Source organism: Trachemys scripta, chromosome 3 (assembly GCF_013100865.1).
Source record: "Trachemys scripta elegans isolate TJP31775 chromosome 3, CAS_Tse_1.0, whole genome shotgun sequence".
In the NCBI taxonomy this organism is placed as follows: Eukaryota; Metazoa; Chordata; order Testudines; family Emydidae; genus Trachemys; species Trachemys scripta.
Window position 1 is genome coordinate 186,468,098 of NC_048300.1, and position 17,401 is coordinate 186,485,498.

At 42.3% G+C, this 17,401-nt stretch overlaps 1 protein-coding gene across 2 annotated transcripts in view; it reads left to right on the plus strand.

Moving 5' to 3' along the window:
* Window positions 1–36: 36 nt before the first annotated feature.
* The window catches only part of GCFC2 (GC-rich sequence DNA-binding factor 2), a 45,391-nt gene continuing 28,026 nt past the window's right edge, over window positions 37–17,401 (plus strand). For both annotated transcript variants that reach the window (XM_034766617.1, XM_034766618.1), the window contains exons 1-4: window positions 37–448; window positions 3,949–4,059; window positions 4,988–5,143; window positions 8,746–8,967. In XM_034766617.1, coding sequence (XP_034622508.1) covers window positions 121–448; window positions 3,949–4,059; window positions 4,988–5,143; window positions 8,746–8,967 — 817 coding nt within the window. In that variant the 5' untranslated portion in view covers window positions 37–120. The remainder of the gene's footprint in view (window positions 449–3,948; window positions 4,060–4,987; window positions 5,144–8,745; window positions 8,968–17,401) is intronic.

Genomic DNA, 17,401 nt, shown 5'->3' on the forward strand with positions numbered 1-17,401 from the left:
TTTTTCCGCGCTGCACTTCCTCGCCACTCGTTACAGACGAGTGATGCTGCGCATGCGTATTTGGAGGAGTTGTGGAGGGAGCTTAGCTCCTGTCGCGCGTTGTGACCGTTACCGGATAGAATGTTTAGGAGGCCCCCGCGGAACTTCCGGGGCCGCCAGAGAGTCGCATCCAGCTGTAGCAGCAGCAGCAGCGAAGGGGAGCCGGAGCAGGGAGGGGAGCAGGGCGCTGGCTCTGAGGCGGACCAGGGCGATGAGGAGCAGGAGCAGGGCCCTGCCAGTCCAGCCGCCGAGGGGCAGCCGCCCACAGAGGGGCCAGCAGGGGACATTGGGGGTCAGGAGGAAGAGGAGGATGGCGGCGGCGGAGTGCCCCGAGGGGCAAACCCCAGAGCGGGGCAGGCGCGGGGAGAGATGGCCCTGCTGAGCTTCGGCGCCGACGAGGAGCGAGAAGGTAAAGTCTGACGCCGGCTCCCTTCCGCCGCGCAGCGTGTGTGTATGATAGGGCCGGGGGGCGGGGCGTGTTCGGGTCGGGCCGGGGTCGGGCGTGCTCGGGCTGGGGGGTGGGGTGTGGCGTGCTCGGGCTCGGAGGGGGTGTTCGGGCCGGGGCCGGGCCGGGCGTGCTCGGGCCGGGGGGGGGGGGCGGGGCTGGAAGGAGCCGATCGGCCGGGGGCGGACTGGGCCGCGCCCCCCCGCCCCAGCTTACCTGCTGCCTGCCTGCTTCAGGCTTCCCGGGAAGCAGGGCAGGGGGGCGAAGCGTTGAGGGGAAGGGGGTGGAGTTGGGGCGGGGCCGGCCCCTTGGAGTGTCCTTTTTTGGACACTTAAAATATGGTAACCCTTGTGTGTGAGAAATGGAGATCCTTTTGTTATAGGTTTTGGGAACGGGCTCCAGGCTGGTCTCCCAACAGTTGTGGCTTCTGTCTGGGCCCTCTTGTTCTGGACTAACAATGGCTGGGGTCAGCTAGCTTTTAACTTACACCTTGGCGTACTCCCCCTTAACTTTCAAGGGTGGACAAGCCCAAGTGTTAGGGTGGCTTGGATGAGAACCCAGGAGGCCTGGTGCCCAGTCCTGTGCTTTAATCACTCAAACACCCTCAGGTACTGGGACCTGCAGTCACCCCTCAAGAACCTGGCTGGATGGCAGAGCTGCTATCACTTTAGTAGTTCTCTTGGTATCTCTGCTGGGACTTGCACCTGTAAGGGTATGTATACACAGCGGCTGGGAGGGTGCTTCCCTGCGCAGGTAGACTGGCAGCCACTAGCTCTGCTCGAATTAGTGCTCTAAAAATGGCAATGTGGTTGTAGTGGTACAGGTGGCCACTCAGGCTAGCTACCTGAGTATCTATTCATGGGTTGAGTGGAATTGCACTGTGGGGAGCTGAACTGCTAGCTGGAGCACAGAGCCTGTGTATCTACCCACGCTGGGAAGCATCCTCCCAGCTGCTGTGTAGACATGACCTAACACTGCATTCTGAATAGCAGTAGGATGGCAGCAAGATGCAGGGAATCAAAGGGAGAGCAGGTTGGGAGCTAGAGAGAGTGAATTATTGGGGGTGGAGTGGGAGAGTATAGAACAAGAGAACCATTGATGGTGAGGTCTACTGGTTTAGTGACAGGGACAAGGAGTTAGCACCTCTCAGTCTGGTTTGGACATGGACTCACTCGGTTGCCTGGAACAAGTCATTTAACTTTTGTGTCTCTATTTCTGCATGTGTGAAATAGGAATAATACATTCATAACAGGATTGTTATGAGGCTTAATGAGTGAATATTTGTGAAACTCTTTGAAGAATAACAGTTCTATACATCTGAAGAACTGAGGTTCTTACCCATGAAAGCTTATGCTCCCAATACTTCTGTTAGTCTCAAAGGTGCCACAGGACCCTCTGTTGCTTTTTACAGTTCTATACATGTTTGTTTAAAAGTATTAGAAAGGTAGAGAAGATTTAGGAAGGTAGAAAGGTATATAATTAGACACAGCAAGAAGATAATCTGCATTAAGTGATGCAAAGACTAATAAAGTTAATGATGAGATAAAGAAGGAGTAAGCGTGCATAACCAAGACCTGGCTATTTGACACTGCAAGATGTTGTTAAAGTTGTCTGTGGCTAAATATGACTCATGTGAAAGAGGTTTTGTGAAGGGGGGGTCTGTACTCTTTTGCATGTAAACTCAAATACAACTGATCTCCCACACTAAATCTGGGCTGATCAGCAGTGATGCTGATGGTCCTTGATGACTTCACTATGCACATATGATTTTTCTGGATTGGTTTGGAACTTCATGGCTACCTGACACTCATAGGACTGTCTCATATGAGTGGACCCTACAGCTATAAGGCTGCACACATTCTGGATCTGATGTTTGGGTCATGGTTGTTTTATTATTTTACGCTTACATTGTGATAATGCCTTAAAAAAAAAAAAGTACAAACATATAATAAATGACAGTCTCTGCCCCAAAGGACTTAGAGCCTAAAAGACAAGGGTCAGGAGTGTAGTATGAAGAAATGGATGTTATCCCTCTGTTATGGACTGAGGCCCAGACATCAAACTTGCATTGATTTCAGTGGGAGTTAGGTGCCTAAATACCACTGAAGACCTGAGATGACTTGTTTTGTTTATGATTATCTTGCCCTGATAAAGTAAGGGGACCTGTTTGACTGGTCAGTCTTATATAAATCCATGGTACTCCCGCATCTTGAATACTGTGTGTAGACATGATTGCCCCATCTCAAAAAAGATATATTTGAATTGGAAAAGGTTCAGAAAAGGGCAACAGAAATTATTAGGGGTATGGAACGGCTTCCGTATGAGGAAAGATCGATAACACTGGGACTTTTCAGCTTGGAAAAGATGACTAATGTGGGGACATGATTTTATAGACCTCAATCATGACTGGTGTAGAGAAAGTAAAAAAGGAAGTGCTGTTTACTCCTTCTCATAACACAAGAACTAGGGGTCACCAAATTAAATTAATAGGCAGCAGGTTTAAAATAAACAAAAGGAAGTATTTCTTCACACAACACACAGTCAACCTGTGGAACTCTTTGCCAGAGGATGTTGTGAAGGCCAACACTATAACAGGGTTCAAAAAAGACTAGATACATTCATGGAGGATAGGTCCATCAATGGCTATTAGCCAGGATGGGCAGGGATGGTGTGTCTAGCCTCTGTTTGTCAGAAGCTGGGAATGAGCGACAGGGAATGGATCGCTTGATGATCACCTGTTTTGTTCATTCCCTTTGGGGCACCTGGCATTGGCCACTGTCTGAAGACAGGATACTGGGCTAGATGGACCTTTGGTCTGACCCAGAATGGCGGTTCTTATGTTCGTAAGTCTGATTTCACTGAGGGAAAATGTTCATCTGAGTGCCCGCTCTGTGAGCAGTTCAGTAGAACTCTAGAATATTGTGTTCTTCTCTGTTAGTGGCCCATAAATGTCTTAATGCTTGAGAGGTGAAAGAGCTAGAGCAGCTGTGGTGACACTCTTGAACTTGTCTAACCTTATGCACTGTAGACTTTTAAAGACTGTATGCCATGATCGTACACATGTAGACCACTGATTATTGATTTTATAAATGTGTATTGTAATCTTTTAACACCTTCAAATCCCTCTTCAAAACTCTCTTGTTGTGATCCTTCCAAAAAACGTGACAATAATTAGGCTGTAGTCTCAGTACACCAGCAGCTTATCATGTTGACTAAAATTCTCATTGTTTACTTGTACTACCCTATCTGTCTATATCTATTTGTTGTCTCTTGTCTTGTACTTGGATTGTAAACTCTTTGGGGCAGTGACACTCTTTTGTTCTGTGTCTGTACAGCACAGTGTGGTCCTGGTCCATGACTAGGCCTACTAGGCACTATGGTAAGACAAATAAATAATAAAATGTTTCAAATGTGATGATGTTGCTTTGTAAATACACTGATCTTTTTTTTTTCTTCTCCTACAGAGGGTGAGGTACTCTTTAAAATAAAGAAACCATCTCTTAACACAATAACATTTAGAATGCAAAAGAAGGAAAACCCACACTCTGCAGTCAGAGAAGCTGAAAGAAGCAAAGGTAAGTACTTGGCTACTTATTGGGTATTTTTACACTGGTTGTTTGTAAAGCATTTTGAGATCCACGAAGGAAGGGTGTTATAGCAAGTATTGTTATCAGATGTATTGTTTTATATTAATAACTTACAAGAATGAGTTATGGTTGAAAACCATTGAATTTAAATGTATATCCCAAAACACAATGAGCATAGGGTCTGATCCTGTATCTATTTAAGTCATCTGCCAAACTCCCATTGACTTTGTAGGAGTAGGATTGAGCACTTAGGTTGACCTTGAGGGGAGCAGACCACCTAGAACTCCCATTGTAAATGGCGATTAATGGAATTTGTAACTGCCTAGTAGTCTCAGGATTTGGTCCTAGTCAGTAGTTTCTCAACGATTTTAGCATTTTCATTTTTTAGAAGTGGGTCTCAGATTTCATTAATGAGAGATGGCACAACCTGTTAAAAACTAGTCATAATCTAGTAACTTACGGTACTGTTACTTCAATAACTTGCTTTTATTGAATATATATTTTATGGTATTATAACAAAGTAGTAGTAACAAATGTGAAATACTGACAGACTATTTGTACTATGCTGTAATAGCCTTTTTGATGAAGGTATAAATCATGTTAAGAATCCCCTAAAATCATCTGAATTTAGAACAGAGAATTGAAGTGAAAAATACATAAATTTGTATGATGATGCCTTACTTTACTGTGTCCTCAAATTTTGCTTTTGTTAAGATTCATACTGTAACTAAAAATACTGCCTTAAATCTTTGAAGACAATGGGATTGCTTAATGTGTAAATTTAAGCACAGTTAAGTCTTTTCAGGGTGAGGGCTTGATTGTTATTGATAACCCATTAAGAAACATCATAAATCTAAAGACATTTTCAGTAGCTGAGACAAAAATCCTGGGTCTTGGTTTTTCTCCTTGAATACAGAAATCTTCCAATCGGAGTCTAGAATAATTAACACTACTGATACATGTGAGATAGAGGAGGAGGATGATCACTACTCATCAGCCAGTGAAGATTACAATAGTTCAGCCTCTGAAACTCAATCCAGCCCTCCACAGAAAAGGAAGGATTTATCAGCAGGTTTGTAACTAGTTATGAGCAGTGACTACATACTGCATGTAGTCTTGCATATTGCAGAATATTCAAAGTACTGTTTAAAACACTGGATACTGTTACACTAATGTATATTTAAAGTAACTTCACTGAAATCCTTGTATATCAAGGCCATTTATTCCAGAGTTACATTGGTGTAACTGAGAGCACAATTTGTCTTTACAGTCTATTGTCAATCTTGTCCCTTGGGATAGATATTTAGCATGATACTTTAAATGATACTTTAAATGACTACTTCATGGAGCAGCTGGTACGGGAACCCACAAGGGGAGAGGCAACTCTAGATTTAGTCCTGAGTGGAGCGCAGGAGCTGGTCCAAGAGGTAAATATAGCAGGACCGCTTGGAAATAGTGACCATAATACAATAGCATTCAACATCCCTGTGGTGGGAAGAACATCTCTGCAGCCCAACACTGTGGCATTGAATTTCAAAAGGGGGAACTATGCAAAAATGAGGGGGTTAGTTAAACAGAAGTTAAAAGGTACAGTGACTAAAGTGAAATCCCTGCAAGCTGCATGGGCGCTTTTTAAAGACACCATAATAGAGGCCCAACTTCAATGTATACCCCAAATTAAGAAACGCAGTAAAAGAACTAAAAAAGAGCCACCATGACTTAACCATGTAAAAGAAGCAGTGAGGGATAAAAAGACTTCCTTTAAGTGGAAGTCAAATCCTAGTGAGGCAAATAGAAAGGAGCATAAACGCTGCCAAATTAAGCGCAAGAATGTAAAAAGAAAAGCCAAAGAGGAGTTTGAAGAACGGCTAGCCAAAAACTCCAAAGGTAATAACAATGTTTTTTAAGTACATCAGAAGCAGGAAGCCTGCTAAACCACCTGTGGGGCCCCTTGATGATCGAGATACAAAAGGAGCGCTTAAACACGATAGTCATTGCGGAGATACTAAATGGATTCTTTGCTTCAGTCTTCACGGCTGAGGATGTTAGGGAGATTCCCAAATCTGAGCTGGCTTTTGTAGGTGACATATCTGAGGAACTGTCACGGATTGAAGTGTCACGAGAGGAGGTTTTGGAATTAATTGATAAACTTAACATTAACAAGTCACCGGGACCAGATGGCATTCACCCAAGAGTTCTGAAAGAACTCAAATTTTGCCGAACTGTTAACTAAGGTTTGTAACCTGTCCTTCAAATCGGCTTCTGTACCCAATGACTGGAAGTTAGCTAATGTAACGCCAATATTTAAAAAGGGTTCTAGAGGTGATCCCAGCAATTACAGACCGGTAAGTCTAACGTCTGTACCAGGCAAATTAGTCGAAACAATAGTTAATAATAAAATTGTCCAACACATAGAAAAACATAAACTGTTGAGCAATAGTCAACATGGTTTCTGTAAAGGGAAATCGTGTCTTACTAATCTATTAGAGTTCTTTGAAGGGGTCAACAAACATGTGGACAAGGGGGATCCAGTGAACATAGTGTACTTAGATTTCCAGAAAGCCTTTGACAAGGTCCCTCACCAAAGGCTCTTATGTAAATTAAGCTGTCAAGGGATAGAAGGGAAGATCCTTTCATGGACTGAGAACTGGTTAAAAGACAGGGAACAAAGGGTAGGAATAAATGGTAAATTCTCAGAATGGAGAGGGGTAACTAGTGGTGTTCCCCAAGGGTAAATCCTAGGACCAGTCCTATTCAACTTATTCATAAATGATCTGGAGAAAGGGGTAAACAGTGAGGTGGCAAAGTTTGCAGATGATACTAAACTGCTCAAGATAGTTAAGACCAAAGCAGACTGTGAAGAACTTCAAAAAGATCTCACAAAACTAAATGATTGGGCAACAAAATGGCAAATGAAATTTAATGTGGATAAATGTACAGTAATGCACACTGGAAAAAATAACCGCAACTATACATACAATATGATGGGGGCTAATTTAGCTACAACAAGTCGGGAAGAAGATCTTGGAGTGATCATGGATAGTTCTCTGAAGATGTCCACGCAGTGTGCGGAGGCGGTCAAAAAAGCAAACAGGATGTTAGGAATCATTAAAAAGGGGATAGAGAATAAGACTGAGAATATATTATTGCCCTTATATAAATCGATGGTACGCCCTCATCTCGAATACTGTGTACAGATGTGGTCTCCTCATCTCAAAAAAGATATACTGGCACTAGAAAGGTTCGGAAAAGGGCAACTAAAATGATTAGGGGTTTGGAACCGGTCCCATATGAGGAGAGATTAAAGAGGCTAGGACTCTTCAGCTTGGAAAAGAGGAGACTAATGGGGGGATATGATAGAGGTATATAGAATCATGAGTGATGTGGAGAAAGTGGATAAGGAAAAGTTATTTACTTGTTCCCATAATACAAGAACTAGGGGTCATCAAATGAAATTAATAGGCAGCAGGTTTAAAACAAATACAAGGAAGTTCTTCTTCACGCAGCGCACAGTCAACTTGTGGAACTCCTTACCTGAGAAGGTTGTGAAGGCTAGGACTATAACAGAGTTTAAAAGAGAACCACCATGAATTTATCCAGTTAAGTCCATTAATGGCTATTAGCCAGGACTGGTAAGGAATGGTGTCCCTAGCCTCTGTCTGTCAGAGGATGGAGATGGATGGCAGAAGAGAGATCACTTGATCGTTGCCTGTTAGGTTCACTCCCTCTGGGGCACCTGGCATTGGCCACTGTCGGTAGACCGGATACTGGGCTAGATGGACCTTTGGTCTGACCCGGTACGGCCTTTCTTATGTTCTTATGATGATCTGATAGAAAGCCCCGTAATATTTATAGTAATGAAATAAAAGAAAAGGTAAAATTAGATATCATTGGGTTTTTTTTATAACTATGTGCTGAAACAAAACAAAAAACCTCTATTATAGATCACTTGCCATAACTAGGCATTTGGATAGAAGAGAAATAATGCATTTAAGGTTATGATCCTTTCTAATCTCATTTTTCATTTTTAATAAACAGGAAATTAAATGCAATAAAACTTTATTAATGCAGCATTAAGGATGCAAGTTTAGAGACTAATAATCTAGGAATGCAAACGTTAAGGTACTTATAGTAGTAATCCTTTTTCATTTTCATGTATGATATAGATTACTAGTTTAGCATACTTTTCTTTTTCCTTACTGCTCGTATTTTAATTTGCAGCCTTAAGCATACTTTAATAATATTCTTGCCTTGATTATATTTTTGAGACTTAAGACTGGCAAAACGAAGAGAATTATGTTTACAGCATGCACCTCCATTTATGGCATAAATACTGGAAACTTTTATTTAGGTGGTTGTGACTTTTAAGACTACTGTGGCCTTTGTTTTGAGGGTCTGAAAACTACTGGAAAGTAAACATGTAGTTGGAGCAGCAGGGGTATGGAAGTGGTCCTCAATATTTGTGATCTTTCAAGTTGTGCCCCTCGGACTATAGAAATAACATGCACAATTATCTCAATTTATCATTAACAATGTATTGCAGAAGAAAGCCCCAAACTCCTAATGTGTTACTATACTTTGGAGAAAAAACATTATATAATTAACTTTGTCATGAGGAGTAGTATTGAATTTTTCTCTTAGTCTCTTACCTTAGGTTCTTTCTGTTCATTACAGGTAATATACCTGATGCAGCTTATATCCAGGTTGCTTGTAGGAAACGTCAGTTGGCCAGGACTCAGGGTGACTATATTCCACTGGACACATCACATCGTGCTCCAGTCTCTCAGAAAAAAGCATGCAGTGATACAGAGAGTGAGGATGACTCTGATCATGACACGATTCTCCACTTCGCTCCCAAAACAAAAACTCTTAGGCAGAGGATGGCTGAATATATAGGTAAGTTTAAGCCTGTTTACCAGGGCATAAAAATGGCAAAACTTGAACTGTCTGAAGAATATGAAATGCACAAAGAGTGCAGTTCTAGGCTCTGTTTGTAAAAAGGGTGGTGCAGACCCTTATTGCCCTTTTAGGGCTTTACTACGTGGGTATATTAAATCAGATTAACTTTAGTTAGTTCACTTTACAGCACCTTTATGTCCACAAACAGCTCTTTTAAAGTGATTACTTGGCATCTTAGGTCACAGTAATAATCATCCTCCTCGGAACAGGAGTAACTCCACTTTGCAGAGTTTTCTTTCTTTAAGTTTGGGTGGATGCATTTCTAACTACTCTCCTTCTGGCAGTCCTGTAACTACTATCTCACATTACAGTGCTTTACTTCTGGACTTGCCTGTCTTGTATCTGTGTGCCATCCACTCCCCTGGGGTCATCTTAACTAAATGTTATCTCAGTTTAAATGCTGGCACACAACCAAGAATGCACATGTTTGATATCAGATAATAGTGAGTTCACATACTCCTTATAGTAGTCAGGCCAAACCCCTCTCCTCAGTCATTCAGAGATCCAGGACTTGATTGCCCTCTTTGGAGAGCTGCATATTCAATCCCATCTGGAGAAGTCACTGGAATGCAGCCATCTACAAGACGGTTTGAGCAAGTGAAGGCAAGGAGGCACTCCCGGAGCTGGTCCCAGTGCTGAGTCAAAGCAAAGGCACTCCAGGAAGTACCTGAGGACAAGGGACCAGAACAGGACTTCTGGTATTGCTCCTATACTCTGAGGAACTGAACCACATTTTTGCAAGTGAAACCACCACAGAACCCAAGACTTATGTGGTGGATAATTTTCTACAAAGCACCTAAGACAGCATGGTTTGCACCCAAAAAGCCACTGAAAGCTACCTTGGCCTCATGTATGCCATGGGGATCCAACCAGGAGGAGACTTTTTCAGGGCAGCCAAGAATTGTATGACCCAACAGATTTGGATGCTACACAAGAACCGCATATGAATAGCCATACTAAAACTGCTGTGGATGAGAGTTCTACTAGCAGCCAGTCCGAAAATGCTGGGAAAGAGACTTATGCCCATAAGCATTATGTGCTGTATTACAACAGGACAATATAGGGGGATGTTTGCTGCTACTTTCGGGGACCGGCTGTCCACTTCCATGTTGGGTGGAGCTAGAAACTTTTCCCCCTATTTTGCATTTAACACCCTGCCCCCAGCCTGCTGAAAATGACATCTGCATCAGAGAGTTAATGCTTTAAAGTTTTATTTCCTTGTGGTATCATGCTGCACAACCATCGGCCACACTTGCCAACTCCATAAACCTCTTCCTGAGCTGTGTCCTGTTTGTTTTGCCTCCCAGACAATGCCCTCCCTTATACACTGCTCAAGATGTCTGCACTGTAGGAATTAAAAAATGCATTGCACGGCAAACGTTTATTGTAGCAGCAGATATGGGGGGAGGGGAGGAATAGAAAAGATTCACAATTTCACAGTTTCATTAATACTCAGCTTTTAGTAAAGTTGAGGATTCATGTGGTAAATGGCCCAAATCAGGTTGCAGAGTCATTTGAAAATGGGTTTAGAGCAGTTACTGTAGAATTTTATTTGTCAGAAAGTACACTTTTTTTTAAATCTATTGGTATCGTAAAAGAGAACTTAAGGCAAAGATAGTGCTTTATTTTGGCACACACATTGCAAGGCAAAGCAGCACTCCAGGGACTGCCCGTATAGCTAGTGTTTCTGTTCCACTCCTGCACCAGCACGGGGACACTAGTTTGGTAAATAGCAGTGCTGCATAGCTTCCTGGTTTGGCCAGCGACTTTTTGGGCAGGCCCCTTCTTAATCTTCTGGGAACTCATCTCAGGGTAACATCCTTCACTGTAAGGACAGCCTGGAGGAGTGCACATGCAATTACTAACCTGCTGATTGCTGCACCATACAACGTCCTCCCTCCCTCCCCCCCGCCCCACCTAAAACCAGAACAGCCATCCAAACACCCTGTTTTTGTTACTGGGGGCCTATACAAGGGGAATTAACTTGGAAATCTTCTTACTGTCTTGAAGTGAACCTCAGTGTGGGAAGAGATGATTGGAATAGCATTCTAAGATTGTGAGGAAAGAAACATTTTTAGCATGGTGATTAGGGTGGGGACAGTAAGTACTTGTGCTCTTTCTTATTTCCCGTAGCACCTGTAATGTCATGGCCCATGTGAAGAAGGGAGTTATCACCTGCAGAGTGGCTGACAAATCTTCAAGGGGGGGCAGCTGGGGGAATGACAAGAGAAGATCTGTCCCAGAAACTATTGAATTCATCCCAGCAGAGAGCCACATGGAAAGCCACAAAGGCACAGTTGTGGAAGAGTGGTTTCCTGGAGCATTCTCAAAGGATCAAAATGGATTGAATGGCCCTGGACAGGGACATGAGTTAGACAGCTGTGATAGAGAACACACCATCCTGGGACCACTATTTCAGTCAACCTATAACAATCAACCCTTGGACATGTAGAAGGAGCATTTTCTTGAGTGCATCACCTATAGGAGTTTGTGAGCGTTCCTTATTTTGGCCATGCCTCAGTTCCATTGGTGTTAAAGTTGCACCACATTCTCGTTTTGTTGTTGGGTTCCCCCTCTTCTCCCCCCCCCCCCCCGATGCAATGTGTTACCTGTTTTTTAACTGAATAAATTCATTTTGTTTTAACTTGGCTGGAATGTTCCATTGAGGAACAGTTCAACCCATAAATGACATAGTATGGGAGGAAAGGATGTTATCATCAACTAACCAGAAGAAAACACAAACGCGTTTCTCTTGTTACAGTACATTTGTCCAACCCCCCCCAGTAAGCCCTGACTTCAGTGGAGGAGAACAATGCATCCCTGACCCTATTTCCTTGACCACTTGGGGCATTTTGTAGAGGCACACTCTCGCGGTCTGTAATGTTCAGAAAGTCTCTCCGCTTCCTGCTCCTACCCATCCTCCAGGATCTCTCCCTTGCTCTCATAGATGTTATGTGAAATACAGCACGCATTTAGCACACAATGAGGAGAAACATCCAGCTTTTTCATAAAGCATCACCCTCCTTCTTCCCCCCCCCCCCCCCTCCCCCCTCTAAAAATACACTTCACTAGCATTCCGTAGGTACAGGAGGAATCACAACTCCATTAATGTCTGTAGTGGTCTGGGGAGCAAAAATGTCCTCCTTCATTCCAGTAGCCTAGATTGTCTGTCTGACTTCTTTCCCTCCACCCAGGGAGAACTTTTGCCAGAACAATTTATGTACTTTATCCTGGTATAAAATAAGATGAATGATATGGAATTCTTTACATTTTCAAAACGTATTGATTTTATAAGAAACCTGGTTAGCTGAATCTGAAATCATAGTCTGTCTTGTTTTTTGAATCCTTTCTCCGAGAAGGAAGCCAATTATCAAAAAGGAGTTGTGCATCAGGAGAACTTGTCACCTTGGTTTCCTTATGCCTAAGAGCCCAAATTTTACCTTGGGAATCAAAGGACAGACTATAGTTTAAAACAAATTCCTGATCTGCAAATTTTAGTATTAAATGCCTACTTTCCACCCCATATCCTCCCTGTTTTATTGTGGGAATGCCTGGATAAGCAAACTCATAGTAGGCCTTTCGTTCCCAATTGCTTGGCTAATTATTTTGGGAAAGTAATGCTTAGATAGGTTCTCCAATGAACTCCGTATCGGGGAAGAAAACATTAAGGAGATTTTTGAACTTCCCTCTTGAAACTCTAGAGATCCAGTGTTTAACATCTCTGGACAAAAACCAAAGGCTTTAATAGATTAAATTTAATCTGATACCTGTAAATGGAAGGAGTGCAGGGGATAGAGAGAACCCCCTCTAGCCTTAGGTTCAAAGTTACAGCAAACAGAGGTAAACACTCTAGCAAAAGGAACATTTAAAAGTTGAGAAAACAAAGATATACCTAACACGCCTTGCCTGGCTGTTACTTACAAGTTTGAAATATGAGAGACTTCTTCAGAAAGATTTGGAGAGCATGGATTGATGTCTGGTCCCTCTTAGTCCTAAGAGCGAACAACCCCCAAAACAAAGAGCACAAACAAATGCCTTTCCCCCTCAAGATTTGAAAGTATCTTGTCCCCTTATTGGTCCTTTGGGTCAGGTGTCAGCCAGGTTACCTGAGCTTCTTAACCCTTTACAGGTAAAATGATTTTGGAGTATCTGGCCAGGAGGGATTTTATAGTATTGTACACAGGAGGGCTGTTACCCTTCCCTTTATAGTTATGACAAAAGGCATAAAGGACCTGTGCATTGCCACACTCTGACATGGTATGGCAACACCCTCCTCATAGCATCCATGACAACAACCTCAACAGTTGAGCTACCAACACCAAACAAATTAATTACTGACTGATAGTAACCAGGGGAGATGAACTTCCAGAGGGTGATGGCAGCATGCTTCTCCATGTTGAGGGGAATTCTCATGTTGGTGTTCTGCTGCAGCTGTGGGGTGAGCACTGTACAGATCCTCTAGGAAAATGGCCTTTGTTATCCTGAAGATCTGCTACCATTGCTGGTATCCTGGTCTGCATTACTTCCCCCGGTCACTGCTAGTTGGCCAAACCCAAAAGCATTGGTCCATTGAATAAAGTTGTTCCAGATAAAAGCCCTGCAGAAGTAACTGCTTGATTTCATTTTCCTGCTCCTCTTCCATTAGCTGTATTACTGCAGCATCAAAAGCCCTATGAGACCACAGAGCCAAATCTGTCTGTCTCCGTGACTGAAAATGCATTTGCATCATCCTATTTGTATAAACGACTGTCATGATCACGTTGCTCAGCAGCCTGTCGTCCATACTACCTCGACAATGGTGCTGGCAAAATTAATGGATGACAGGAGGAGAAGCATGGAAGTCTGTTCATTTGACCTTGAGATCCAGCCTTCTTATAGTTTCTGGTAGGCATACCACAGGCACCATGGGAATAATCTGTGTTTAGGGCTGAGTGATGGAACATTGCATCATGGGATATGTGCCCAGAATGCACTTGAGTTAACCACTCAGCAGAGCTGTGTGGATGCAATGATTAACAAGGAAAATACCTTGTGGTGGTATAACAAAGTGGTGTGGAGGTAGGTAGGTAGTCCAATATATGCTACCACAATAACTGGCTCAGATTTTTATTCAGTATGACTTTTTATGCATTCAAGAATGGTGTTTTGTTACTTGACTGCTAAGAATTTCAGAGTAATATGTTTTTTTATAGCACTTTATAAATGTTGACTAATCCACAGAACACCATTATGAATCAGATAATTTACATCAAAGATTTTACTGTTCTAGTCACCGTTCCCTGCTCTGATGTATACTGCAGTCCCCCAGATTCATCTTGTAAATTGTTTAATGTATGTTGCACTCTTGTAGTGGATGTGTGGTTATCAAGAACATTGTTGTTTTACATTATCTGCTGAATAAATTTTTCTGACCATTATCATAGCCTGATCAAATGATTTTATGCCCTGTTGTCTTTCTCCTTTCGATTAATTTGCCTCCCTTCTCTATCCCAGTTTAATACTTCCATGTTTTACATTTTATTCCTTCTTGGTTATTAAAACTTTTTAAAGTAAACAAAATCATTGTCAATGCTGCTCAGAGGACTTTTCCTAGTGACTTCTTTCCAGCTTAAACCTTTTTTGTCCACAGGTACCATTAGCTTTATTATATAGTCAAACTAATTACATTATTTAAATAATGTAGATTGCTTGGACCATGGTAATGACCATGTAGATTAGTTTTTATGCTATACTGTCACATTTTTGTTACTTCAGGTAAATTATATCCATGGCTCCTCTTCCTTTCTCTTCAGCTCTTTTTCAACCCTCAAAAGATCACATTTCTTAAATGTGACCTGCTTTTTGGGAATCCATGCTTTTGAAGGAGTCAGTCAAGTAGTTTAAGACCAAAATGTGAACTTCTTAAAAGCGTGGTTATACCTGAAAGAGTGACAATCTGAAAATGCCAGAATGGGAGTGCCATGTTTGTTGACTGAAGAATAAGGAAGTTGTGTAGTGTGGTGGTGTGTTTTTTTGTTTTTTTGTTTTTTTTTTTTTACAAAAACATGCCCCTCAAGTTATCCATTTTGATATTAACAATATTTTTAAATTCTGTATATTTTATTTGTCAAAATAAGAGTATAATCATGCCAGTTACAAGTATTTTGGTAATTTATTTCAAAATACCTGTCAGCAAGTATGTCTGTAACAATACAGACAACAAAAATTCAGGAAATATTTTTTGACAAATAGATTCCTTACTAGGCATATTAATACGGAACTTTGAGTAATAATTCATTTAAACTACAATCCAGAAATGTATTTCCTGCACCCCTGAGAAGCAGTGCGAAGGCTTGGGGGCACCAAGGATAATGGCGGAGCTGAGGGAGAGGGAAGTAATTGCTGAGAAGGAGCCTGGGAGTGAACCTGGAGTGTTGTTGGGTGTGGTGGAAGAAGCATGGAACAGATTTATTTTGCGGGGGGGAGGGATTGTTAGGGAGTTGGGAAGTCTCCCCCATGCAGACCCTGGCTGATCCCTAGTCTCTCCCATTCAGTCCAGTACATCTGCCACTGTCCACGTATGTCCCTGCACTCCCACTCCCCTGTTACCTCACTCAGCCAGGCATAGCTGCCCCTTTCTCCATGTGTCCCTGCACCCCCATTTCCATTCAGCCACTGTCTCTATGTTGTCACCCCACTAGCTCCTGTGCCCCCCAGCCTGTCCCCCCATTAGCCCTTCTGAATCACAGTGTGTGATTTTCCCCCCCCCCCCCCCCAGCAGCACCATGTGCCCCACTCTGTTCCCTCCCACCCATATCCCATGCCTTCTCACCTGGCCCCACTGGTAGGGTGCTGTGAGGAAGGCCGCCTCTGCCCCCTCCCTCTCTGTGGCTGGCAACTCCTACCTGTAAGCCAGCTGCCCTCTCTTTGGGTGCCACACAAGCCCCTGGTGGGCGAAAGGTGTAATTGCAACTTCCCTTCGCCTCCCTGTCAAAATCAGTTATTCTGCAGGGGAGGGGGGGTGTAATCTGCGGGGGACACTAATTCTGGGCTTATGCAGTGGGGCAGAATTCCACCAGAAGTAACTTGAGGAGGATTAAAGGGGTCTAAGGTGTAGCCATTACATTGACTTTCAATAATGTTCATATCCATTCTGTTTGGTTAACCAGTGAAAGGATGTTTTTTTCTAACTGTCAGCATTGCAAATTCAACCTGGGATCAGAAAGTTGAGCTCTATTCTTTCTGGCTCTCGATTCTGCAGTTAGAACATAGAGCCCAATCCTGCACTCCTTATTCAAGTGAGGTTTATAAGATGAGAACTTAGTTAATAGTGTTGTTGATGAGTAAGCTAGAATAGATTCCAGCTCACTGTCCCAGAACTGTGCAAAAGAAATAGATAGTAAATTAAATGCTTTTTGTCACTAAGATTAATTAGCTCATATGATTTAGAAAACTGACAAGGAATTCTTGTAATATGAAGTTGCCACTTCTATACTCTCTTTGGAGGGCTGTTAATTAGTCGCAGTTAACTGGCGCGATTAACTCAAAAAAATTAATTGTGATTAAAAAAAATTATTGCGATTAATTGCAGTTTTAATCACACTGTTAAACAATAGAATACCAATTAAATTGTATTAAATATTTTGGATGTTCTACATTTTCAGATATATTGATTTCAATTACAACACAGAATACAAAGTGTACAGTGCTCACTTTATATTATTTTTATTACAAATATTTGCGCTGTAAAAATGATGAAAGAAAGAAATAGTATTTTTCATACAAGTACCATAGTGCAATCTCTTTATCGTGAAAGCGCAACTTACAAATGTAGATTTTGTTTTGTTTCATAATTGCACTCAAAAACAAAACAATGTAAAACAATTAGAGCCTACAAGGCCACTTAAAGAGCGTCATCAACATGGATGCATGAAGGGACATATGAATATCTAGCACATCTGGCACGTAAATATCTTGCAACGCCGACTACAACAGTGCCATGTTCTCACTTTCAGGTGTTATTGTAAACAAGAAGCGGGCAGCATTATTTCCTGCAAATGTAAACAAATTTGTCTTATTTCAGAGTGGTAGCCATGTTAGTCTGTACCAGCAAAAACAATGAGGAGTCCTTGTGGCACCTTAGAGACTAACAAATTTATTCTTCAACAAAAAAAATTTCAAAAACAGACTTCAGCGAGAAACTGCAGAACTGGAATTAATTTACAAACTGGACACCATCAAATTAGGCCTGAATAAAGATGGAGTGGATGGGTCACTTAAAAAAAATAATTTTCCCTCTGCTGATACTCACTCCTTCTTGTCGACTGTTGAAAATAGGCCACTTCCACCTTAATTGAATTGGCCTCGTTAGCACTGACCCCCCCCCCCCCCC